The 22,859-nt window shown below is 38.3% G+C and overlaps 1 protein-coding gene across 4 annotated transcripts in view; it reads right to left on the reverse strand.

The window, feature by feature from the left end:
* Positions 1-2,937: 2,937 nt before the first annotated feature.
* USH1C (USH1 protein network component harmonin) overlaps positions 2,938-22,859 on the reverse strand; it is a 47,429-nt gene continuing 27,507 nt past the window's right edge. For 3 of the 4 annotated variants that reach the window (XM_058806381.1, XM_058806383.1, XM_058806380.1), the window contains exons 16-21: positions 8,794-8,835; positions 8,428-8,481; positions 8,180-8,279; positions 6,744-6,853; positions 5,989-6,044; positions 2,938-4,257 (exon numbers count right to left, since the gene is read on the reverse strand). In XM_058806381.1, coding sequence (XP_058662364.1) covers positions 4,245-4,257; positions 5,989-6,044; positions 6,744-6,853; positions 8,180-8,279; positions 8,428-8,481; positions 8,794-8,835 — 375 coding nt within the window. In that variant the 3' untranslated portion in view covers positions 2,938-4,244. The remainder of the gene's footprint in view (positions 4,258-5,988; positions 6,045-6,743; positions 6,854-8,179; positions 8,280-8,427; positions 8,482-8,793; positions 8,836-22,859) is intronic. The other variant, XM_058806382.1, reaches the window with a different exon arrangement.

Genomic DNA, 22,859 nt, shown 5'->3' on the forward strand with positions numbered 1-22,859 from the left:
CAGAAACTTCCCTTCTAGAGAACAGAAATTTTATAGATTGCTTTTCCTGTCTCCGCTTCCTCTTTCACCCTAGATGATTTCAGCAGAGACCAAAAGTAGTCCAAGTTACCTTGCTTTAAATATAAGTAGACCCTGAATTTCACCAAAGTGTTGTGCTATTATCTGTGTCCTTCAATAATACATCAAATGTGAACCTAGTGATAGAGGAAGAAGAATTCCAGCAGAGGCCCCAGGTATTCCAGCAGAGACAAACCTTTGGATGCCTTCCCTAGGAAGAAGGAAAGCAAGCATCCTAGTCAACCTCCTTAAAAAAGCTTGCACGATCTGTCAATGGCCCACCTGGAACCACCTCAGAGCTCAAGCCTGCAGAAAAACAATTTTGAAAACTGTTCCAGAAACTTCCATCAGTCATAAAAGCAGAAACCTTGTGAGATCAAGGACAATGGCAAAAGATAAAATTGGTAGCAGAAAAACACTGAAGGTCAAACTCAGATTGAGGATCAAGCACTTATTAGCTTATCATCACTTGACTACAAGAGACCCACTGATTTACAAGCCTAAGGGTCACATACTTACATTTAAGACACTGGCTTTTCTCCACTAGACCTGGTCCTTAGATGGTGTAAAGGAGTCCGTTCATACCAACAGAGATCCCAGGGGGATTTTTCTGTGGTGAAAGATGGCTAAGAATTCCACAGCAGCCAAAATCTGACCACACTTTATCAGGGTCAACATACAGCAGAAGCAAACATGAGGACATTTAGCAATGACTGCATATCAAGCTCCTTACAACCTGATAGGCATCCTTTGACACAAAACCATGATGTTTCACTCTTCTTTTTATGGTGAGAGCAATTACAACAAATTAAATATATTCAGAGGTTATGTCTCATATTTGTGAACTGCTAAGATTATTTGTACATGTGTGCTCCTCAGATTAAGTTGATTTTAAAAAAACCTGACTGGTGTATGTACACGCATACACCCCTCCTTATGTTGTACATTTGTTTGCGAATAGAGAATTTTTTAAAAAATACCTAGCTTCTCTGAAATGTATGCACAATTTCTAAAAGATGCCATGGCCAAATAATAAACAGTAACAAAACTAAATAGTAGCAGAATGGCAGTAATAAATAGATCAAAGACTTCCCTATGCTAATTTCCATATGAGTAATAAACCATGGTATTTCCTATCCTGTAATGCACGCCATGGTTCTGATCCATAGGGTCTCGCATTTTTTGCCTGCACACAGGCACGCACACGCTTACAGAGCAATGTGAGAGTCACAAGTCTCTAGTGTAATTCATGCTCCAGTTCAGCAGCTGTGGGGGGGTTGCTAAAGAAAAGTGGCCAAGAAATTCCTGAGAGAATAAGAATGGTTGTTAACAGTTCTGAGAAAGTCTTCCTCTGGGTTATTATCCCATAGAGAGAGATAGTGCGGTTTGGCAGTCTTAACCAAACAAACAGCTCTGAGAAACTACACATATCCCCTCTGAGATTACAGCAAATGAAAAACAAAAAACCATCTTCTCTTAAAAGTGGTTTGAAGCATTTGTGATACTGTCAGTGAAGTACTTGGACTTCTTCCTGCTTTGTGCAGCAGGTCACAGTTTCCATACTCCCAAAGGAAACAGCATTGGCTGAGCAAGAGAAAGTCCCATTTACTCTTACTGTTACCTTTTCAAAGCTGGTCTTTTTGAACAGGGATGAGGCACAAGCACATGTAATGACTGACAGCCACCAAAGAACAACGCAGCCCCAACTCAAAATGGGCACTCCTGTTTAAACTACTTACACCTGGGACACTGCTCACACACATCAAAATAACTGAAAGAGAAGTTGCCTGAAAAATGTATTTTCTTGTAGCATTTTCCAACCCCTTAAGCTAGCTGGCAAATGAAAGATGGGATGATGTTCTAGGGCACCAAAAGTCAGAAATACAGTAAAAAACTACCTGGCTAATGGCTTAAGACCATTTTAAGATTTCAGAAGTAACAGGCTCTTTTCTCCTGACACTACATACTTATATTGCCTAAAGCAACACAGGTTAAACTCTCAAAGCAACACTTTCTTAACATACTTGGAATATTGAGCAGGAACTATTTCCTCAACTGCCTGTCATGCATTTTAAGCTGTATCCAAACAAATCAAGTTAACAGGGTAGACGGGGAGAAGAAACATAGTTCTGTGATGAAGAAGCAAGGCTACAACTCAGCTGCTGGTACTCCCACAGATTTCCCAGCTCAGTCTTCTGTGCTCCTTCTGTCTCTGAAAAAATAACACCAATAGAAATATTTCTAATATCTAACCTCTAAGTTTTGTTATGTTTCTTAGTGTGCTGAGACAGTGTTTTGCACAATCAGGCACTGAAGTTTTTTACTGGTGCATTACTGTGGCTCTCTGTTTGCTGGTACAAACATCCAAGCAGCCCTTGGGAGAACACTGGATAGCACCCCTCATCTCTCTGATGCATTGTCATGCAGTCCAGATGGCTGCAGTATGTAGGCAACTGGGAACTAAAGCAGCAGGAGAAGTACATCCTGCTGCAATTTCCTTCTGGTGCTGATCTTGATGCATTCAGCATTTAGATTACTTTGTAGTTAGGAAGTCTATAGGCCTGGGTAGATGCATGCTAAGACCTAGCAAAAAAATACACTGTAGGAACTGTGGTAGCTTGCCAGCTGTCAAATGACCAGATTTGCCCCCCAAAAAACTCTGTAAAAGATTACTGCAGCTCAGCCAAGGGAAAATTCCCTCCTGTACAGAGTGAATTACAAGTTCCACAAGGGCGGCAATCTCTTCCAAGTGGGTCTGTAATTGAAGAAAAATTCAGAAGTCTGTGTACTTTAGCAGATTAACTACTACTATGATGTACAAACCCAGGGACAAATAGGAAAATAGACTTCTTCCATTTGGCAAATGCAATTTTATTTCTGGATTAGCTGTACGAGTTCAACATTTTAAATATTCTAACATTTATACCCTGCCACACACATTAATTGGCATACTGGAAGAATACTGTAAATAAAGTCAACATAAGTAAGCATCTGCATGTAAGTACAGAGTTCTCATGAATTTGTTATTTTCATATGATGGAGGAGGGCTCCAAACCTTGGAAAGGCAAGACTTCAGTGGGAAAATTATATGCCAATGAACTGTTTCTCAGTAGAACAGGTGAGAAAAATCTAAACACAACATGGAAAACAGAGCACAAGCTGGCAGGTGCAAGAAAGGAAAAGGACCATGACATTTCTTATGAGGTGTCTCTATAATATATTTACTAAGTCTACAAATATAATAATACTTGAAACCAAACACTAGCAAAACATCAATTTAATGGTCTTGAGGAATTGACTCAAATCTAAGGCACAGAGTCAGCAAGAGCAGAAAGTTACACTTGGTGGCTTCCTGCACAGTTTAGTCACATATATAGGCTCACTGAGAACAAAGTACAAAACAGCAGACTGTGAATCACACCCAAATTTCCCACCCATGACTATATGAGGGAGGAATTTTTGCCAACAATACAAATACTTGGGAGTATGGATATGACTGCACATAATGATTTTATCTGAGCTACTTGCTAGTTATTTACTCTGCTGCTGCAGAAGATCTTCCATACTGTATGAGCAACACAACCAAAATTATTTGATTATAATGCTTACATTCCTGGTATTCCCAGTTCTTTTACCAGCAGGGTTTTTATGGTGAAAAAATCCTCACAACTGAGACACAAAAATGGATATTAAGAGAGCTACAAGAATATGAGAACAGAAGTTACCTGGGCACTTCCTCATTTTCCCATGAAAATCAATATCTAGGAAGTAAAAATATAATTCTTTTCACACCCAAACTGGCCTGTGAATGTGTATTCACAAGTGTTGCATGTGGGAACAGACATCTGTGTTCTATCTTCATTTGTAATTTTCAAATCTATTTCCAGGAAAACTGAAAGATGATTTGCAAAATTTGGCCCCTCAAAATAGCAAAAAGAGATTGAGCACTCACAGTCTGAACTATGATGGTCAGTAGTTCTTTTAAATCATCATGAAAAAAAAGTTTTGCTGTATGTCTATAGAATGATAATAAATTATTCAAGTTATCTGAAGAATCTGATGTCTCTAGTTCAATTTACAGGTCAGTCAATAAAGATACATTTCACATGGTTATTGATTTCCTATTAGTTTACTGAGCAGCAGGTTTCTGCTGAGAAGAGATTCCATTTCAAGATTTGTAGTCTTCCTTAAAAAAATGTCCTGTGGGGGGAAAAAAAGGTAATGAGAAACATGCTGTTAGCTCTCGTGCAGCTTTTCATCTTTCTAGTAAGCACAGTTTTTAAACTGGATCTTGAGTAGTTTTGATTTTCATTACAAGTAATAATTGAGAAGACCCAAATGCAACAAGAAATCTTACCTTGGCAGTTCTAGAGATCTGTGACTGTACTTACAGTCATTACAGCCACAGAGAAACCATACAGAGTAAACTGAATTTCAGAGACAAGGATAATTTCAAATGGTAAAGCTATGTGACAAAATAACAGAGACAAACTTCACTGAAACCAAACACTCTTGAATACTTGTTTACAGGCACACTGTGAATAATCCAAATGGAAAGTTGTTCTTTGGACAAGCCTTCACAAGAAAATAATTTATAGTTGCTTATATACTGATGAACTCACAAAGCCACAGCAGTGGTCCACAGATAAGGAACAAAACCTTAGGTTAATCCTACTTGTTTAGAAAGGGCCTATTTATTTAATAGTCTGGCAGGTGATAAACCAATTCTGCAGAGGATCTCTGAGGGACTTTATAAAGTAGAAACTAAATACTTATATTTTAATAGTACAGGCATAGCAAAAGCCCAAAGAACACTCCAGCTCCAGCATGCCAGGAACAAAAGCAAGGATGGCAAGCAATGCACAGGCAGGCACATGCTTAAAAAATAACACAGCCTCACAATGGCCAGTCATAAGCCAGTGTGCTATTCACCATGAGGGACACTGCAGTGGCTACAGCTGCAGGAGATACCCTTGTCTGTACACAGGTGCACTGCCTTCAAAAACCTTTCTGTGTGTGCTGGGACTGACTGCTGATGAGGGAATGGTAGGGCTAAATATACAAAATATAAAAACAAAAATAATAGTTATTTCCCTGCCCATTAGTTTATGCACAGGTATTAAACAAAATTTCACATCAATCTACAGTTGGTGTTAGGCAGTAAAACTGATTTACAGCAACTAATACTCCAGTACTCCACATAGAGCAAGAGCCCAGGTTAACAGTGACTACAAAACCTTGCTCTGCCATCTTACTTGGTAGTAAGTATATCTTCAAATCTCCTTCAATCAAACTAGAAAACACGGTCTTGCTTTTGAAACTGTCCAAAGTAAAGCAAGCTGTATAGTCCTGATACTTCCAACACACTTGTAGCTGTAGATTCTTCTGTTTCTGTGCTGATTATCTTCAAAACAAGGATCCTGTGAGCATTGCCAAGACACCTAAACCCCTTAATCTCTTCTGAAAATATTATATATGCTTGCTTAGACAAGAACAATAACTGCAATCTAATTTAAAACCACAACAAAACAACAAAACCAAACCATAGAATTAAATGTCTGGTTGTGATGCAGAATGTTTACAGGGATTTGTTTCCCTAAATTATCATCTATGGAAGTGTAGTAAATGACTCAGACTGAATTTAAGTGAACTTCTAAATTAAAAACAAACCGCAAATCCCCAAACTTTAAACTTAAAGTACGAGGGTGTAGTCACGTACAACCAATTCTGAGAATTTCAGTTTTGCAGTCTGGGAACCACTGCTGTAATGCATGACATCTACTTATAACTATCAAATTAGCAACCATGTAATGCAGGAGGTTATATAGTCCATAAGAAGAAGATCATAATTGAAAAACGTGTGACAAAAAAAGCAAACTGGCTATTGTTACTCAGCTTTTAATCCCCAGAGAAAAAAGCTTATGTACTTACATTTCATCATCATATTCTTTTGGAGGTGATGCTGCAATGACTAAGTCAATCCAATCCTGAAAAAGAAAAGCAGAGGTAAACATCTGCCACTAAATACTGCTTTTAGAGGTGGCCAGTGCACCACCATGGAATGTCAGAGCATCTAGGAGGTAATCTATTCCTGGAAAAACCCAGGGAGAAGAAGTAAGTCTGTAATAAAAACTTCTATTGGAAGACCATTTAAAGATTGAGCTGTTTGATTTGCATCTTGAAATTAAAGAAAAATCTACTGTTGCAACAACATTTTTTAAAAAAGTTATTTTAACAATCATCCTGTATTGGTCCTCTGAGCAGTGAGAAGATTTCTTGCTGTGGAAACACTCACTGTAGCTGGAGGGTAATGTTGCTCGTACATCAAGAAAACAAAGACAAGCTATTATCAGAAAATTCCAATCAACTTGCAAGTAATTTTCATTATCAATGAGTGATTTCACATGTAAAGGTACTAGAAACACAAGGAATGTAATGTGTTTAAATACCAATCTTGACATGTGGCTAAACACCATCAAATTTCCCAGTAAATTACACACATGGTTTTCAGAGATGCTACATGCCAGCATCTTCTGCAGATTTTAGCTTACTTTGAGACTACCTCATGTACCCACTACTTTTCACGTTTGTAACCTTGTTTGTATTGATGTGACAATGTCATGATAGAGAAGCAGCTCTGATATGAGCTCTGTAGGTAGAATGAAGTAGCATTCCAGGTTACTTACCCCACCCATGTTCCAAGCTTTTGCTAGAGTTGCCTGTGCTTCTGCCAGCTTGCTGTCAATTAATATCTTGCCATTTACAGCCAGTATTTCATCCCCTTTCACTATGCCTCCTGGGGAAAAGACAAATGTGTCAAATACACATAAGCAAAAAAAAAAAAAAATTCTAGGGGCCTTTTCTGTGCCATAATTGTGCAGTAGTGACTGTAATGAAAAGTATTCTCACTGGATGCCAAGTCTGCACTAAAAACTGTAGGAAGTCTGGCACAGGCAAACACAACAGGAATTTTTAAGCATGCCAAAGCCAAACTAATCTCTTATTGATAATGACCAGTAAAAAACTGGTTCAATATGATTTTCTACAGTTTGCCTGTTTGGGTAATCCAGCTATACAGCTAACAACCTATGACTGCCTGCAGAACATTACTACTATGCCCCAACCCTGGGGAAATGTTCAAGGCCAGGTTGGATGGGCTTTTGAGCAGCCTGGTCTAGGGTGAGGTGTCCCAGCCCATGGCAGGGGCTTGGAATTGGATCATCTGTAAGGTCTCTTCCAACCCAAAAATTCCACGAGTCCATAAAAATGACAAAATTAATTAAATTCCTGAAGGAATAAAATGGCATTTATCAAGGGTTTGCATGATAGTCATTTCTTTGCAAGTCTATGTGTAGTGTTTGCTCCTTAGAAATGATTTTGACTTGCCAATCTGGAATGAAGCACAACTAGAACAGGATTTGAAGAGGATGATAAGAGGACAGCCTTAGTTATGAGAGATCCTAAAAAGAGTGAAGGGCCAAAAAGTGCACTGAGGACATCAAATGACTGAAATGTTTTCACAGCAATGTTTTCACTTGAACTTAGGTGCAGGCTGGGACAAGGACAGCAAAGACAGTGTAAGGGAATACTGCCCTCTCTGTTGACCTGGTCATCACAAGAGCTCTCGAGAAAAGGATGGCAGATACTTCCCACCAGGTGCAAAGCCCACATGAGGTGGTGAGCATGTTCTTGTACCTTCAAGAGCTAAGCTTCAGAGGCTCTACTTGGGTTTTAGTTGGGTTTTTAACAGCCAGCTACTTAACTAGCAAATTACTATTTATAGTAGCATAAAGAACAAAACTAAGCAGCACAGTGTAGCTATGGTCAGGTAATTGTTTTGCATGTGGAAGTATTACAAATGTCATTAGAATTTTTGAAATAATGGAGAACACATTCCTTGACTAAAGAATACACCAGAGAATCAGGTGCTGGTTTTTACAAATTTTACATAACTATTAATTTTAGCAACACACGTGGGCTGCCCCAAAACTTGAGACAGAACTTGGGTCCTTGGGCAAACTAAGTGAGCCTTTCAGTACCAGGCAATGAAATCAGCCAACCATTCTCAGCCAGTGTAAGGGAACACTTCTCAGCAGCATTCAAACTCCCCATTGTTGCTCACCATGTTTGTCTGCAGCACCGTCCTCGTAGATGGCAGACACAACTATCTTTCCAATTGGAGAATCAATTCCTCCCTCAACTGCAAGGTCCAGTGATCCTTCCTACGAAAAAACCAGTTCTAGTTTAGAAAAGTCTGTTTATTTTTGCTATCAACAGGAGCTTAATCTTTCCTTCTTCCTAGTAAATGATGCTGTACATCAAATGCTTACATGAACTCTTTAAATGTCATTCAACCAACACAGTAAATACCTTTTTTATTCGTAATAGCCGTACATCTTTTCCTATTATCTGGTCTGGGGTAAACTGTGAAAAGATATAATGATTAATCATTTCCACTTTGGAAAGACAAAACAATTAAGCTAATCTATGTAATTTCTGGGGGTAAAGGGAACTTTCCCCCTTCTAAAATAGTGTTAGAGGGAGATCAGAACACCACATCACCTTTTTCTCTAAGAATGCTTCTGTTCAACATGACCAGAAAAAACAAATACACAAGACCCAGAAAAGCAACAAGCAAGAATCTTACCTACTCTGAGCCCTCAAAATCAAGGATTTGGCTTTTTTTCCAGAGTATTTAATATTAAATAGTGAAGCACATTATAATTCTCTCCTTACCATTGAATATGGATCAAAATCTTCCACATACTTCTGGAAGCCCTGAGAATAAAATGATATTTAATTGCAAAACTAGCAACTCACACACTTAACACAGAAATTCCATCTTATTTATTAGTGAGAGAACATGTAATTCTGTAAGCTATGAAAGAAGACAGAAAAGGAAGAAAAGTCCAGAGAGACAGCAAAGAGTCCATCCTGACAGTCAGAAGACATTTCAAACCCTCATGACAGATGAATAATTTGAGTTGGTCATGTAACGGAGCATTTCGGAGGAAGAGTTACCACTTATGAGCTCCACAGTTCCTCTCTACACCTGACAGAACAGAAACAAATCTTGAAAGCACCATGAGCAGATATGCTCTGTCACACTGGAGCAACATTTCCTGGGATTATCAACATGTTGGATGGTAACAGGTGAAAATGACAGGCTCCAATTCACAGTAGTCAGCAACACTACTCCACTCTGTCTGGGTTTTAGGATTCTTTTTCAGCCCCCTTCTCTCCCTCTTGATGTTGAGTTTCAGGGAGTTGGCTTCATACCACAGGCAAGTGCAGGACAACAGTTTGTTAGACAATTTGCAGGACAACAATATGATTTTTGTTTTCATATAGTTCTGTGGAGAACTTAAAAGTTTTGTCAGGAAATGTCTGAAATGCAGAAGATAATACTGCAGTTAGGCACAGCAAGATTTTTAAACTTGGAGGGGACTCACAAAATGTAGTGCTTAACCCTTGTCAGACCAAGACTGCAGGGAAAAGCAGGAGTTACCTTTTCTGCAAGGATGGGAGTTCCTGCACCAGCAATCAGGAGTCATTGGTGTTTGAGGGCAGTTTCTTGAGAAGGACTAGTAGCTACTGGGTGAGACTGTATGGCCTGTGCTGGGGATTTATGAAAGCTTCCACTTAACCCTGCATGCTAAAGCAAGGACTTCAGAACTTAAGAAAATCTTTACTGAGGGACCCAGCTCCCACTCTTGTGGGAGCTGCAATGAGCTGGGGACAGGGGAACACAGAACCACAAAACCATTTGCAGACATGGCAGGCAAGCCAATACCTTATACAGACCAGTGGTTCAGTGCATGATAAAGGTTAATATATTCATTATTGTCTCTTTTCTACTGGATCCATTTGACAGCAAAGACTATTCCACTGCCAGACTCACCTAAGCCTCTTTCCACTTGTAAACCAAACACAAAGCTTAAGATTCCTTTGGTGTATTTAAGGGCTGGCTGTTAAATGGCAAAGTTGCAGCAGAAAATACTAATGCTTCCTCTGCTATGCTCTTGATCACCTCCTCTGGCTTCCTAATTTTGATGTGACTGTGAACCTTCTGGGCTCTGATCTCACCCATAACAGCACTGCCTTACATTAAGTTTGTTACACTGCATTACATTTGTTAACCAGATAAATGGGAATTTCATCACAGACATCAGCAAGGACAGAATTTCATTCTGGGGGAAAAACTTCAATCAATCATTCATTAATTCATGAACTGTATTAATATTATGAACCATTTAACTAAAACTGTAAGAGAAGTATTTTACAGTGAAAGCTACCCAAACAATTAATACTTGGAATAAATGAATTAGTACTGCCTTTTGGAATCATGGCTAAAGTAGATAGCTATGGGTTTGGAGCAAGTAATTTAGAGAAGACAACGCCAATCTCAGCCAAGTCACTAAGTCATTATGTAATCTAAAGGAAGTCAGTGAACTCTTTGTCCCAGGTTGTCCTCATGAAAAACAGATGTTGCCCTTGAAGGAAGTTTCCCTGGGAAAATAATCTTTAAACAGGAAAAACACAAAAAACTCCACAAAAACAAACACACAAAATAAAATTTAAAAAAAATCACTAAAAAAACAATCTGCAAGCAAAAGTCATAGAAACACAGAATATCCTGAGTGGGAAGGAGCCCACAAGGATCACCAAGTCCAACTCGTGGCCTGCACAGAGTGACACCATGCACCTGAGGGCACTGTCCAAACACTTCCTGAGCTGTCAGGCTGGTGCCTCTGGGATCCTCTTCCAGTGCCCAACCACCCTGTGGGTGAAAAACCATTTCCTAATACTCAACCTAAACTTTTTCCCCTTGGGTTCATGTCACGATGTATCAGAGATATGATCTGGATCCAATAATGTACAAATATTGCTAAGGCAGAAAGAAGACATGCACTGAACTGTAATAAATCTTCCCCGAAATGGACACCACAAATTCAGAGATCAGAGAGTGCACTCCATATCCAAGCAAGGATGAATGAACCAAGGAACACCAAGTGGAAAGCACAGTCCTAAGCCTATTCTCCCACCACTCAGGATGTTTCAGGTGAAATAGTTCGGAGCATTTAAATCCCTTTTTGACTTACAAAAACATTCAGAGGACTGAGCATAAATTGAAAATGGAACAGTAAAATATTTGATTGCACTGAAACAACTCTGTCTGGACTTTGAGGTGAAAGCTGAAGTTGCTATTTAAAGAAAAAACAACCTCCAAAACACAGCCACTTATACTAATGGTACTGCTTCACTGGTTTCTAACAACAATAGTCAAGAGCAATTGAGACCAGAAATAACAACAGCAAACCACAAACAAACAAACCCCAAGCAACAACAACACATAATTGAAAGAGAAACTCATGACCAGAAATAACAAACTTGTCAAAAAAACACCTCTTTTGAGGATACAATTGTTATATATTCAGAACATACTGGCATTTACTGGTAAATAAATAATCTCAAAGCTGGATCTTTCTTGGTCAGTTATCCCTTCTAGATATAGATTGAAACTGATTTAAAAAAGAAAAAATTGTTATTAATCTGTTTTACTGCTCAAAATCTCACACTGTGAGCTCAATACTGTGTCCCAACTTTTCAGATAATGTCAATGCATATAACTTAGCATGCACTACCAAATGAGGTTTGTACAGAAACTGGCACATTTTACAGCAGTGGAGAAATTTAGCCTGAAGTTCACCTCTTCAAGAAGCTATCTATTGAACCACCAGCCAACCAAAGATGGAGAGATGAAAACTTCATCATTATGACAGAGGAAAGCAACAAAAGCAAAAATGCAGCAGGAAAATCCTACACAATACAGGAAGGCTGAATGAACACGGCTTTCCACCACCAGTTCCTCTAACCTCCTACCAGAATTATGTTATGATGATAGCTCAATTTGTTAATCTGATAAATTATTTTATCACTGAAAGCATTGCAGCTGGACACTGAAAGAAACAAGGAAATCTTAGGAATATCAGTATCAGATCAGTTATCAGTATTCAACTATCTTAAAGGTTGCACTTAACCATAAAGGGAGTTACAGATGGTTCAGCCTTAAGAATTTATTCTCCTTCTTCTGCCTAGCCTAGCTGGAGCCACAGGCACACACTTAAAGCTTAAAAAGACCAGCAGTACTCATGCACTAGGCCTGTCTTGCATCTTCTGTTTTAGAAACTGAGAAACAGAATTAGAAAGGAAAGTTTGAAATCTATGATCAGTCAAACAAGAAGTACCACACAAAACACGGAAAACGTTATTTTACTTGTTTTTTCTTAGATCTAAATGATGAATTGTAAACCACCATCCTTTTAAACATCTCTTGTGGCTGCAAAAGAAAGAAAATTGCCAAACCAGGTGTTAACTTTTTGCTGTAAATAAGTATTACCTACTCATAAGTTATCTTACTGCTTATTTTGCTCTCCTAGGGACTGAATCACACTTGGACATGTTAGTGCTTGTTCCCTGTATAATTTCAAATTGAGAGAACACCCAGAGTGAAATAGTACTGAATGCAAAGTGGAAAGAATGCTAGAAAAACTACATAAATAATGCACATTTCCATACCACAAGATTTCTAAAAAATATCTTCCATGGCTGCTTTTACAACTCATTTCTACAAAACAGTGCTTGGGTCTCTCATCAATGATATATGAGAAAAGAAAATTGAAAAAAAAACCCAACCTTAAACATGAACAAAATGGTAGACAATTTCAAAAATATTGAGAGGTCATGGTAAAAATACGTTTATGCATTTAAGATTTGCTTTCTTAGGATAAGGTTTGCTTACCAAGGATTTCCTATACTGAGAAGGTGAATTCTATTATTAAATGGATCTTTTCTTCTGTTTGGCTTCAAGGTCTGAAATTGCACATTCATTTTGTTTTTCTGTCACTTCCACTATTCTAACAAAATGGAACGCAGTAGTTTGGAATCACTTAAAATACAGAATATCGTCTTAGTCTACAAAAATTGTCAAAAATGACATGGGCTAAGTCCCAATAAAACACTACTGACAGTTCCCCAGCCTCCACTCAAAGCCTTGCAGCAAATCAGGTGACATATCTGAGTTTTCTGAAACAAGAAAAACAGAAAAACTCTCTACAGACCGAACTCTGGCACCTACCTTTACAAACTCAATTTGCTTTGAAACCAATTACTACATTACTACAGTTTCACTAATGTCCCTCTCAGTGTCCTACAGTCCTACCATTACTTGGAAAAAATATATTCCAGAGTTAATAAAATGTGGTTTATCCTTAATTAATACAAACTCTAAGTTTTTATCTCAAAGGACTTAGGGCAAGTTTGGAAAGATTTTCCACAAACTTCTTTAAAACCTCTTGAAAAAAAAAAAAAGAAATCACTTTCAACAAGACTGTTTTGGTATGGCTATAACCAATACTAACTGAAATTTCCAATCCTCCCCTTCTTGCCACGTGGTACCTAAGCACCTGTCTTGACTTCAGTCCTGCAGAACCAGGCTTCAAATCCTGCAAACTAGAGGAAAGCTTAAATTTTATTTTTTCCTTTCAGAAATTCTTCCTCCAGCTGCAAACAAATAAGGAAAATATTTTGTAGCAGCAATGCAACAGAGCCTTGCAACTCACACAACAGGATGGTTTTGATAGATGGGAGAGCAGAGACTTATATTCCTGGTGGTTTTGCATCTATGACAATCTCACCATTAAATCATAACAATCCCCTTCTGTTCTCTGAGCCAAAATTTAATTAGCTTTGCTGTGGGTGTATTCCAGCTCACTCTAGTACAGCTCACACTGATTTTCACTCAGAGCAGCCCTCAGTGTTCAAGGCTTAAACATCTCCCATCATTTCCCTATTTATAAGTGAAAACAATTTCATATCCATCAACTGTTAAAAGACCCTGTAATTCTGACCTGAATTTAATTAATAAGATTACTTAAGTCACAACAGAGACTATCGGGCCCAACTACCTTCCAGGTAACAGGAGAATTTTACCCATTCTTGTATCCCTATTTTATTCTTAAATACAGACTTTTTCATCTTTACTAGTTAATAGCTTGAATATAGGCCAACTGGATTAGTTTCTTGAATCAAATAAATCCATCAACCTAATTTTCTTGAGCTTGTGACTCAGGAAAGTGAAATTCAGGTAAAAACCAGGCAGAAAAAGTGGTGTGCATTATGTCAAATTAAGACAAAAGCTGGAGTTCCATAAGGTGTGCAAAATCTAGGAAGATGAGAAACCAGAGAACAAATGGTGTGGTGGTGTTGTTGTCATCTTACCACAGGAATTCCATACTGTTCTCTCCTTATCACAAAAGTTTCATACTTCTTGGTGTTTTCTCGTGGGCAGCACTGACTCTTTCTCCTTCACAAAGCAGCCACTGACCCCAGCTCCCCTCTCACCCACCCCCCTCTTTTATAGCATCTCTTCTCACTGCTTATAGCTGTGGCCTGGTAAAGTCAGGCCTGTTCCTAATCTTTGCTAATTGGCCCAGCTGCAACTCCTTAGGGGTAAGATTACTTTCTACACTATCTTTATGTTCTTATATTCTATCCCCCTATATGTTGTCTTTGGTGATACTGTCCTCTACCAGGAGAAGTGGAACTGGTCCTGTATGTGAACAATGAACTTCAACACACAGGCACAAACCCACACATAGCAACCAATCAAACCCCACTCCCCTTTTGCATGAAATCTAATTATGATTCTTACACACTTCTGGAGACAGGCAGGCACTGTCTTGTTTGATTTGTCATACAGTGGCCTTTTCTTTTTTTAATAGGAGTAATCTTCCTCTTCAGTATCCATGCTGGTTTATTTCACATGCCACTTAGGACTTCCTTGCAGTGAGGATGAATAAATACCCTTTACTGCAGTAAGTCATCAATGGAAGTAAGAGGTATAAGGTCCACCAAACCGATTTATAGACTGATCTTTCTCTCAAAGTCCCAACCAGAATATTGCTCCCATGGAAATTTTAATCTTCCAACTAATATAAGGCAGTTTGGGAAGGAAGATGATTGAATCTGAAAGATTTTAGCAGGCTTGTGATTTGGAAAATGTGCATGCATGCATAACAAATCATAAGACATTTCCCATGGAGGTGGATCTTGTTGCCAGTTTCTTAAACTAATTGTATATAGTCAGTAAAAAAAAGGGCCTTTTAAAATTTGTACCAAGACTGTTGGATCACACATAAAGGTATTACCCATTTTGCAAACTAGTTCACATATATACACTTTTTCAAAAGCTAGATAATAGTAACTGCAGATTATGACTTTGTTCATTCCTCTCCTAAGGGATTTAATATTGCTTAGAGATGTTAAATTACTGAACACAACCAAAATGAGAGCTCATACTGAAGGCAACATCTCCACTGGAGGGATCTGAATTTATTTTTAGCTCATGTGCCTGCCTTCTCTTAAGCAACTTATTAAAACTGCTTCCAATTACCATTCAATTAATTTATAATGTAGAAGCTTCACGATGACTCTGGCTGTGTGAAAAGTGGTTACTAAGTATCACTTAAATTTCTTCCAAGTGTAACAGGGGAAAATAAGGAAACAAGACTATCTAAATTATTAAAGCGAAAAATGACAAAGAAATCCATCATGTTTTAATGAAACACAGCTAGGAATATTGTGCACATAACTTACTGCCAGAAATAGCTTTCAATTAAATAAATACAACACAATTTGATGGGTTTTCTGTCACTTTCTGTCTTACAAATACATATATACATGTATCCACACATGCATGCAACAAACACAGAACTCTGACACAAATAGCTAAAGTCATGATGACCCTCAAGAATAAACACTACCAACTAGTTCACCAGCTATTTTAGGTGAATTTCAAAGACTGTCAGCTGGGAGTTATCACCTGTCTGAGAAATATTTCTCCTTTTTTTTTGCTCAGTAAGCCTTGGCTCATTTTGCTCATAAACTACAGTTCCCAAGGATGCTTCATGGTTGGTCCTAAAATGTTTAGCTTCTGACTTTCCCCTTCACTTGCATTTGAAATGGAAAAGAAATAAGAAAAAGAAGCTGATAGCAACTGAATTTTGCAGTAACTGCATGACTACGATATTAGAGTCTAATATAGCGACACACTTTTTTCCCTCTGGAAATTAAAAGATACATTTAAATTATATATTTTTATATTTATATATAGGATAAATTATATCATAAGGCATATATCTTTAAGTATGTTCATGACTGTTTACATAGGAAAAAGGCAATTGACTTAATTTTTATTTCATTTCTGATGAATTCAGAATTTATAAAAATAAATCCCAGCATCTGAATAAATGAGAAGTAATATGTACAAATTCTAGGGCTTTACACTGCTCTGGAATTATGCACCTCTGTACAAAAATTGTCACTAAAAGTGGCTTTTCCACCTTGGAAAAAAATGGAAAACTACTGTTTAGTACTTACCATTAGTGACAGCTTGAAAATATACAGGAATTTTAGTTAGGAATGAGGAAATGAGACAAATCAATCTTTGTTTCATAAGGAAATGAGACAAAGATTGATTCTTTGAGGACATCTCAAAGAACAATATCCAAACCAAACCCCCACAGTACTGAAGCACTCAGAAAAAGGATAATAAAAGGCTTACCAGGGCCTCTGATTTGATTGTTGGCCTGACCACGAAGTTTGGGTCAGGATGCAGCATAACTGGTTTAGAGACTATTGGTACCCCTGGATGACGCTGGGTAGGTGGACTTGGAGCAAGTTGCTATGGAGTTAATTGAGGAAAATTACAGTTTACAACTTAATTTGTGCAAATCCATCATTTCACCAAGACTCCTCAATTCAAATGGTTTATCATAATGAATTTAAGGACACTAATCCAAAACAGAGCTGACAGAATTATTTTAACTAAGGCTCACAAAGTCAACAAACCAAAACACAATTTCTCTTTTAGAGTAGTAGCTTTTTACCTAAATTCTGGCTTCACCAGAAAGATTTTTCCATAATCTCCGCATTGCTTTTGGCATTTTTCCCATAAAGGCAACAAACTGAATGAGAAGTTAGAGGGAAAAAACCCAAAACTGCTAAAGTTGAGTGTAAGAACACAGTGAACCCAAAAAAAGATTTTAACTAATCCATGGCTAAATAAATCTTTTAAGATGAAATTCAGCAGGGCTGCAGCAAACAGCTTTCCATAAGGAATTTCAAGCTAAATGGTCTTGATTTAACAGCAAGGGTTTGTTTGGTCAATTCCCTGCCCTTGACTCCACAAAGTAGAGATACCCAGAAACCTCATCGTTCAGCATGTCCTAGTCCAGTCCTACACTTCTCACTCAGCCAAAACTCCCACTGACAGCAAGCACAGTTTTATTCAAGAAAAGAGTTCAAAACTGAGTCCCGTGGGTTCAGTTTCTGACTTAGCCCCAGCAACTCCTGGGACACTTTTCTCAATGTTTCTCATAGGAAATGTGATGTATTCCAGAGATCATTCTTATGGTACAAGCTGTAACCTCTGAAATTATTTATCTGCTTCCAGCAAATGGGTTAAGCCACTTTATGGATTTGGTTTTTTGTTTGTTATTTTTTGTGCGTGTGTGTATGTTTTTCCCCCATGGGCTTGTTTCCCTCATTCTTTTCTTTCTTAAACAACTTTTTAAAAAGTTTGAATCAGATATTTTAAAGTCCCTGTGGCTATCACTCAACTAATGTTGTTCTACACTGCAAAATACATTAAACATTCTGAACTTAGAAGAATCAGAATCAACAGATTCACAGATACCAACTTGTTAAGTTGCACTGGAACTGGATGATTTCTCCTGGAGCTGCATTATTTAGCAACAGATTTTTCTAGAGGGCAGAATGATGTCTGATCATTCTGATCAGGCAAAGTCAGTGCAAAGAGATAACAAATGGTGGTTCTGAGATGAAACTTGCATCTTAGAACCCATTATATTTAAAAGGTAGTTTGAACCTAGCAATTTTTGCCTTGGTGGAAGAACAAAGCACATGTGCTGTGACATACAGACATTCACAACACGCAAATATTGACTTCATTTTGCTAAACTCTTGAAATACAAAATCCTTGGACCATTAGAAGTCACTCCAATCACTTGTACTTTCAGCACAGCAACATATCCACACAGATCATTCCCTGTGCTGAATTGTAAATAAATTATCCCTGCAGAGTGAAACCTTTGGCAGTTCCTTGTCATCAGCACTACATGGGAAGTTCATGAAACCACAGCCATGATAAACAGCTCGTGACATACCAGCGGGTTGCTTGACACAGGGGACGCTTTGCCAACGTGGGAGGTGTTTCTTACAACCTAAACAGCAACACACTTAGTACTGGGTTCATATAAAGTGTAAAGCTAATAATAATTTTTTTCAGAAACAGATAATTTATACTTATTTATAATATTTATAGCTAGTTCTCAAGAATGTCTCTGACAGGATTTTATTCCTTTTGTCAGGTTTTGTTCAAGCTGAATTGGAAATCAAATTATCTGAATTAAAACAAAAAATGGAGCAATATAGAGAAGATGTACCAGCTTGAGTAATATTAGAGAAATGAATTTATGGGACAACTACAGTTGTCTTATTTTTCGGCTTTAGCAGGCATAAACACAAGATCTTTAATCCACAGCCACACAAATGTACTGCTTTTGCTTATCTGTGGGGTTAAAAACTGACTTTGTAAAAGGTAGCAAGAATAAATTGTCAAGCTTTGGCTTTTTCTTCCATTTCTGAAACGACATCAGATATACTGAATTACCTATTTATAAACAAAGCAGCTTTGGCTCAATTAATTTTACTAAGAGCCTAGTTATTTCCTCATATACAGTAATTATATTCAGTGAAAACTGACATCAATTTCAAAGACTAGGTTATTTGTTGTTACCCAACATATTTTTCTTAATTATTAATTTATTTTCTCTAACACAGCTAGCAGTGACAAACCACCAGAAACAGATATTAGATTACATTGATTTGGGGTCAGATAAGTATGGCAGTTCCTATATTACTCCTTCTGTCTGAACAGTCTCTGTTCTCTTTAAAAGAGTGTATTTCTTGTCTCAACACAAGTATTTTTTACACTTGTGTCATTTCTCGTCATTTTTATTTAGCAAATATCTTGGGAAATCTGCTATCCATAAGAACACACGATATTTCCATTTCAGTAGATCTAGCACATTCTTGGCACTTCAAATGTATGAACCAAATAGATCAAATGCTATCAGAGGTCCACAGAAGTTTGCAAGAGATTCATGGGTCAAATCAGGGCAATTATTCACAGAAAGAATCTACCAGTTTCTACCAAAAAGGGATAAATGTGCATATCTTTCCCCACCCAAGGAGAACCATGCAAATACAAAGACTATTTAGTAAACATGCAAAACCCCCAAAACCCCACAGTGCAGTCAGTCAACCCATGCAGAAAACTGTATAGGAAAGAAGTGACCATATGGGATCCTCTTCTGCTGCTTGAAACAAGTAAGCAGCTTTTGCCAAAAGAACAACTACATGATTCTCACTACAGTGCTTAGCAAAGGGAATTATGATGAATCAGCTGCCATTTCTTTCCTAAAGTGAGATTTGGCACATAATTTCTTTTATTTGATCCTCTTTTGAGCTCAGATTGCAATAAGGAGAAAGTCAATGTTTTCTCAAAGTGCAGAAAGTCAAACCAGGTTACCAGCTCTTGCTTTTTTGTTTCACATAGTTTTGACCTTTTAAAAGTCTGGCCTTCTGACTTCAGGCCAATTTTCTTTGTCCACTCTTCTCACCTAACAAAGCAATTTGATGACACATTTAAAGAACTTCTACAAGTAATTTCCACTACAGGGATACTTTTCTCAAATTTAACAATGAATTAAATCTGCTGCCTGCAATAGCTTTTTAAAGTTTTTAATCACTGAAGTCTAAACAATCTTTTTTTTTTTAAACTGATACATTCTGCTTAGTACATCTGCAGGGTTACAAGGTATGCAAGAAGGAGAGCAAACTCCTCCTGATTTACATTTAAAAAATATTAAAATGAATCTACCTCTAGACTGCATTCACTAGTGATCAAAACGAAGAAACCACCCAATTCTCTCCTTTGACATTGCAAGGGGCAGAAGGGTATGTCGAGTGGACAAAGAGGGTGATGGATCAGGGAGGCACTCAGGGGAATGATAAAGGCGCATGCATCCAAACAGATCCCGAGGTCACCTGGGAAGCTGGTGTTACCAACAGGGCTGGGCCTCGTGGGGCATTTGAGGCAGGAGGTGGATGAGCTGCTGGTGCTGGGGTTACAGTGGGGGGCGGCGGTGGTGGCGGCGGCGCACGCTGTTTGGGTTTGTCAACTTCGTCTAAGTTGATGTCATCGAGGTCTGTGGTGTGCAGCTGCAGGCCCCCGGCAAAGCGCCGCATCGAGGTGGCCGGGGGAGAGGGACGGCCGCTCGCCAGCTACAGGTGACACAACAGAAACCTGCCTCAAAACTTCCAAAGAATGGGCAGCCCTAGGACACCGCTCAGGCCAACTGCTCCTCCACAGGAAAGCTTTGCTTCTCCCACACAGAATATACACCAACGTTTTCTCTGAAAGCCTCTCCAAAAGCACTCCTTGGGATTCCAGTTTAAAAAGAAAAAATACCAGGAGTGGTGTGACAGCATCTGTTGGGGTAAGGGGGTTGACAAAAGAAACCCCACAAAACCCCAATGGCACGAAGTTTTCAGAAGGCAAAAATCACAGGACAAAGCAAGATAACACAACTTTTGCCTCTCTGGCTCTTATGAGGAGAAAGCAAGAACTGCTCCTCACGAAGGTGATTATTTGAAGGAAAATAATCAAAGACAGGCCTTGAGATTCTATGTTGTTAAAAAAAGGGAAAGGGGTTAAAGTTGTGTAAACATAACCACACATTAGTATAAGAAAGGAAACTAAGCTTAAGCAGCTATCAAAACAAAAATTTAGTGTGGTAATAAATTCAGAACCTCAAGGGGCTTGATATCTTGTAATTTATGTTAATCCACAAGAGGCTTGAGATTTTATAATTTATGTTAATCCACACCAGATCTACTGGGGTACTAAAGAACTTCAGAATGCAATGAGCAGCTCATCCAAAAAAATAAGGATGTGTGTGAGGAAGGCATCTAAATAAGCTGTTACAGTTGCTAACATTTCTTTTATCAGTGATCCAACTGGAGTATTTGAGAAAATTCACTCATTGTGCTATTTTGTAGACTCAGCTGAGGAAACCTTACATAGATAAGCTGTCTGACAGACACATTCATCTTACTCTAATATGGCAACACGTCCCTCAGTGGGTGACACTTTTCACATTCTTCTTATCTAACATGCTCACCTTCTTGAGCTGAAAAATTGCTAGGCAGAGGTTGAGATCTTGAATGCTATTGCTCCCAAGAAACAGTTTCAACCTGTAGCACCTGAATATCTTTCAGCTGCATTTACCCCTAAAGAGCACTCAGGTTTTGTGTTTTATGTGTTTTAACTGCTTGGGCAGATTTGCAGAAAAATCATAGTAGAGCAGTCATATATAACATAATGGAAAAATTGATGGAAAAAACACAACAGAGTGCTGGTCTTAAATCCAGGTTGAGCTCTGAAAACACAACACTGTTTGTAACTGGTTATGTTCCTTCTTACTTTACAAAGGAGGACAAAGTTCTAGCAGAACACAGGCTGCCAAGTTGGGATAGTGAGAGAAAACCTCTGCATAATCATTCCACTAAAGACCTGTACTGAAAAACCACATGGATCTGAGCCTAAGGCCATGAGGAACAAAAGATCAGCTGCTTTTTTCAGAGCTGCTCCACGCTGACCTGCAGGATCATCATGCGAGAGCATTCCCCAAGGCCCCTTTTGTGGTTGCAGTTTCTCGGGGATCCCATGAGAGCTCAGTAGATTGCAGTGTTCCTCTTGGAAGTGGCTTTCCTTGGAAGGCAGCCAGAGCAACAGGATGGTGGGAAAGCCTCACCCCATGTCGAGAACCATCAGGGTCTAAGGAACAACCACTTTCTGCAGTTCCCCTGATTAAAGGGGACTATTTAAAGTACAAGCCCAAACCCTATTCCTTCTGAGTTTTCTATCTTTCTGTAATTTTCTTATCCTTTTCCTTTATTTCACACAATACAAGGAAGCTTCCAAGAGCTCTTTATCAATGTTTTTATATTCACATAATACTAATGAACATAGATGGATCTAGCTTGTTGGACCTTGCTTCTGTTAGATGGGCAGCATGTCCCACCTAGCCCAAATATTTAATGAGACAATAAAACTGCCAGTTTAGTGGTGATAATAGAGTTAAAGAGGACAAAATACAAGCAGTTAATTAAAATGATGTTTAAATTTTCATAAAATATAGGAAAAGAAATGCTATAAATTCTAAGTATCAATTACAGAATTCCCCCCTTCCCCCTTAGAAAGGGCTGAGGGGGAAAGAAAGACAGATTTTTTTCACAGGTAAAACCTGCTGCTTTTAGGAGACAACTTTCAGTTACTTAGAGACCACACAATATATGGAAATACTAGAATTTTACCTCAGGAGACTCATTCTCCACAGAGGAGATCTGTTCTAACCGTGTTTGACAAAGTCTTTCCACCCAGTGCTGAACCTTTTCTGATTCTTCCAGGTCTTCTCGTTCTGTCTCAGATACCTTGACCATAACATTGGTGCATTAGAAAAGGTTACAGGTATGGTCATAAGACAACTATGTTTCAAAAGTATGAAATTTCACCTAAAAGTTTAAAAAAAATAATAATACTTTTAAGAAGGATTTCCTATTTTTCTGTTTTTCAGTAAATTCATCACTACACA

The sequence above is a fragment of the Ammospiza caudacuta genome, chromosome 6, assembly GCF_027887145.1.
Source record: "Ammospiza caudacuta isolate bAmmCau1 chromosome 6, bAmmCau1.pri, whole genome shotgun sequence".
Lineage (NCBI taxonomy): Eukaryota > Metazoa > Chordata > Aves > Passeriformes > Passerellidae > Ammospiza > Ammospiza caudacuta.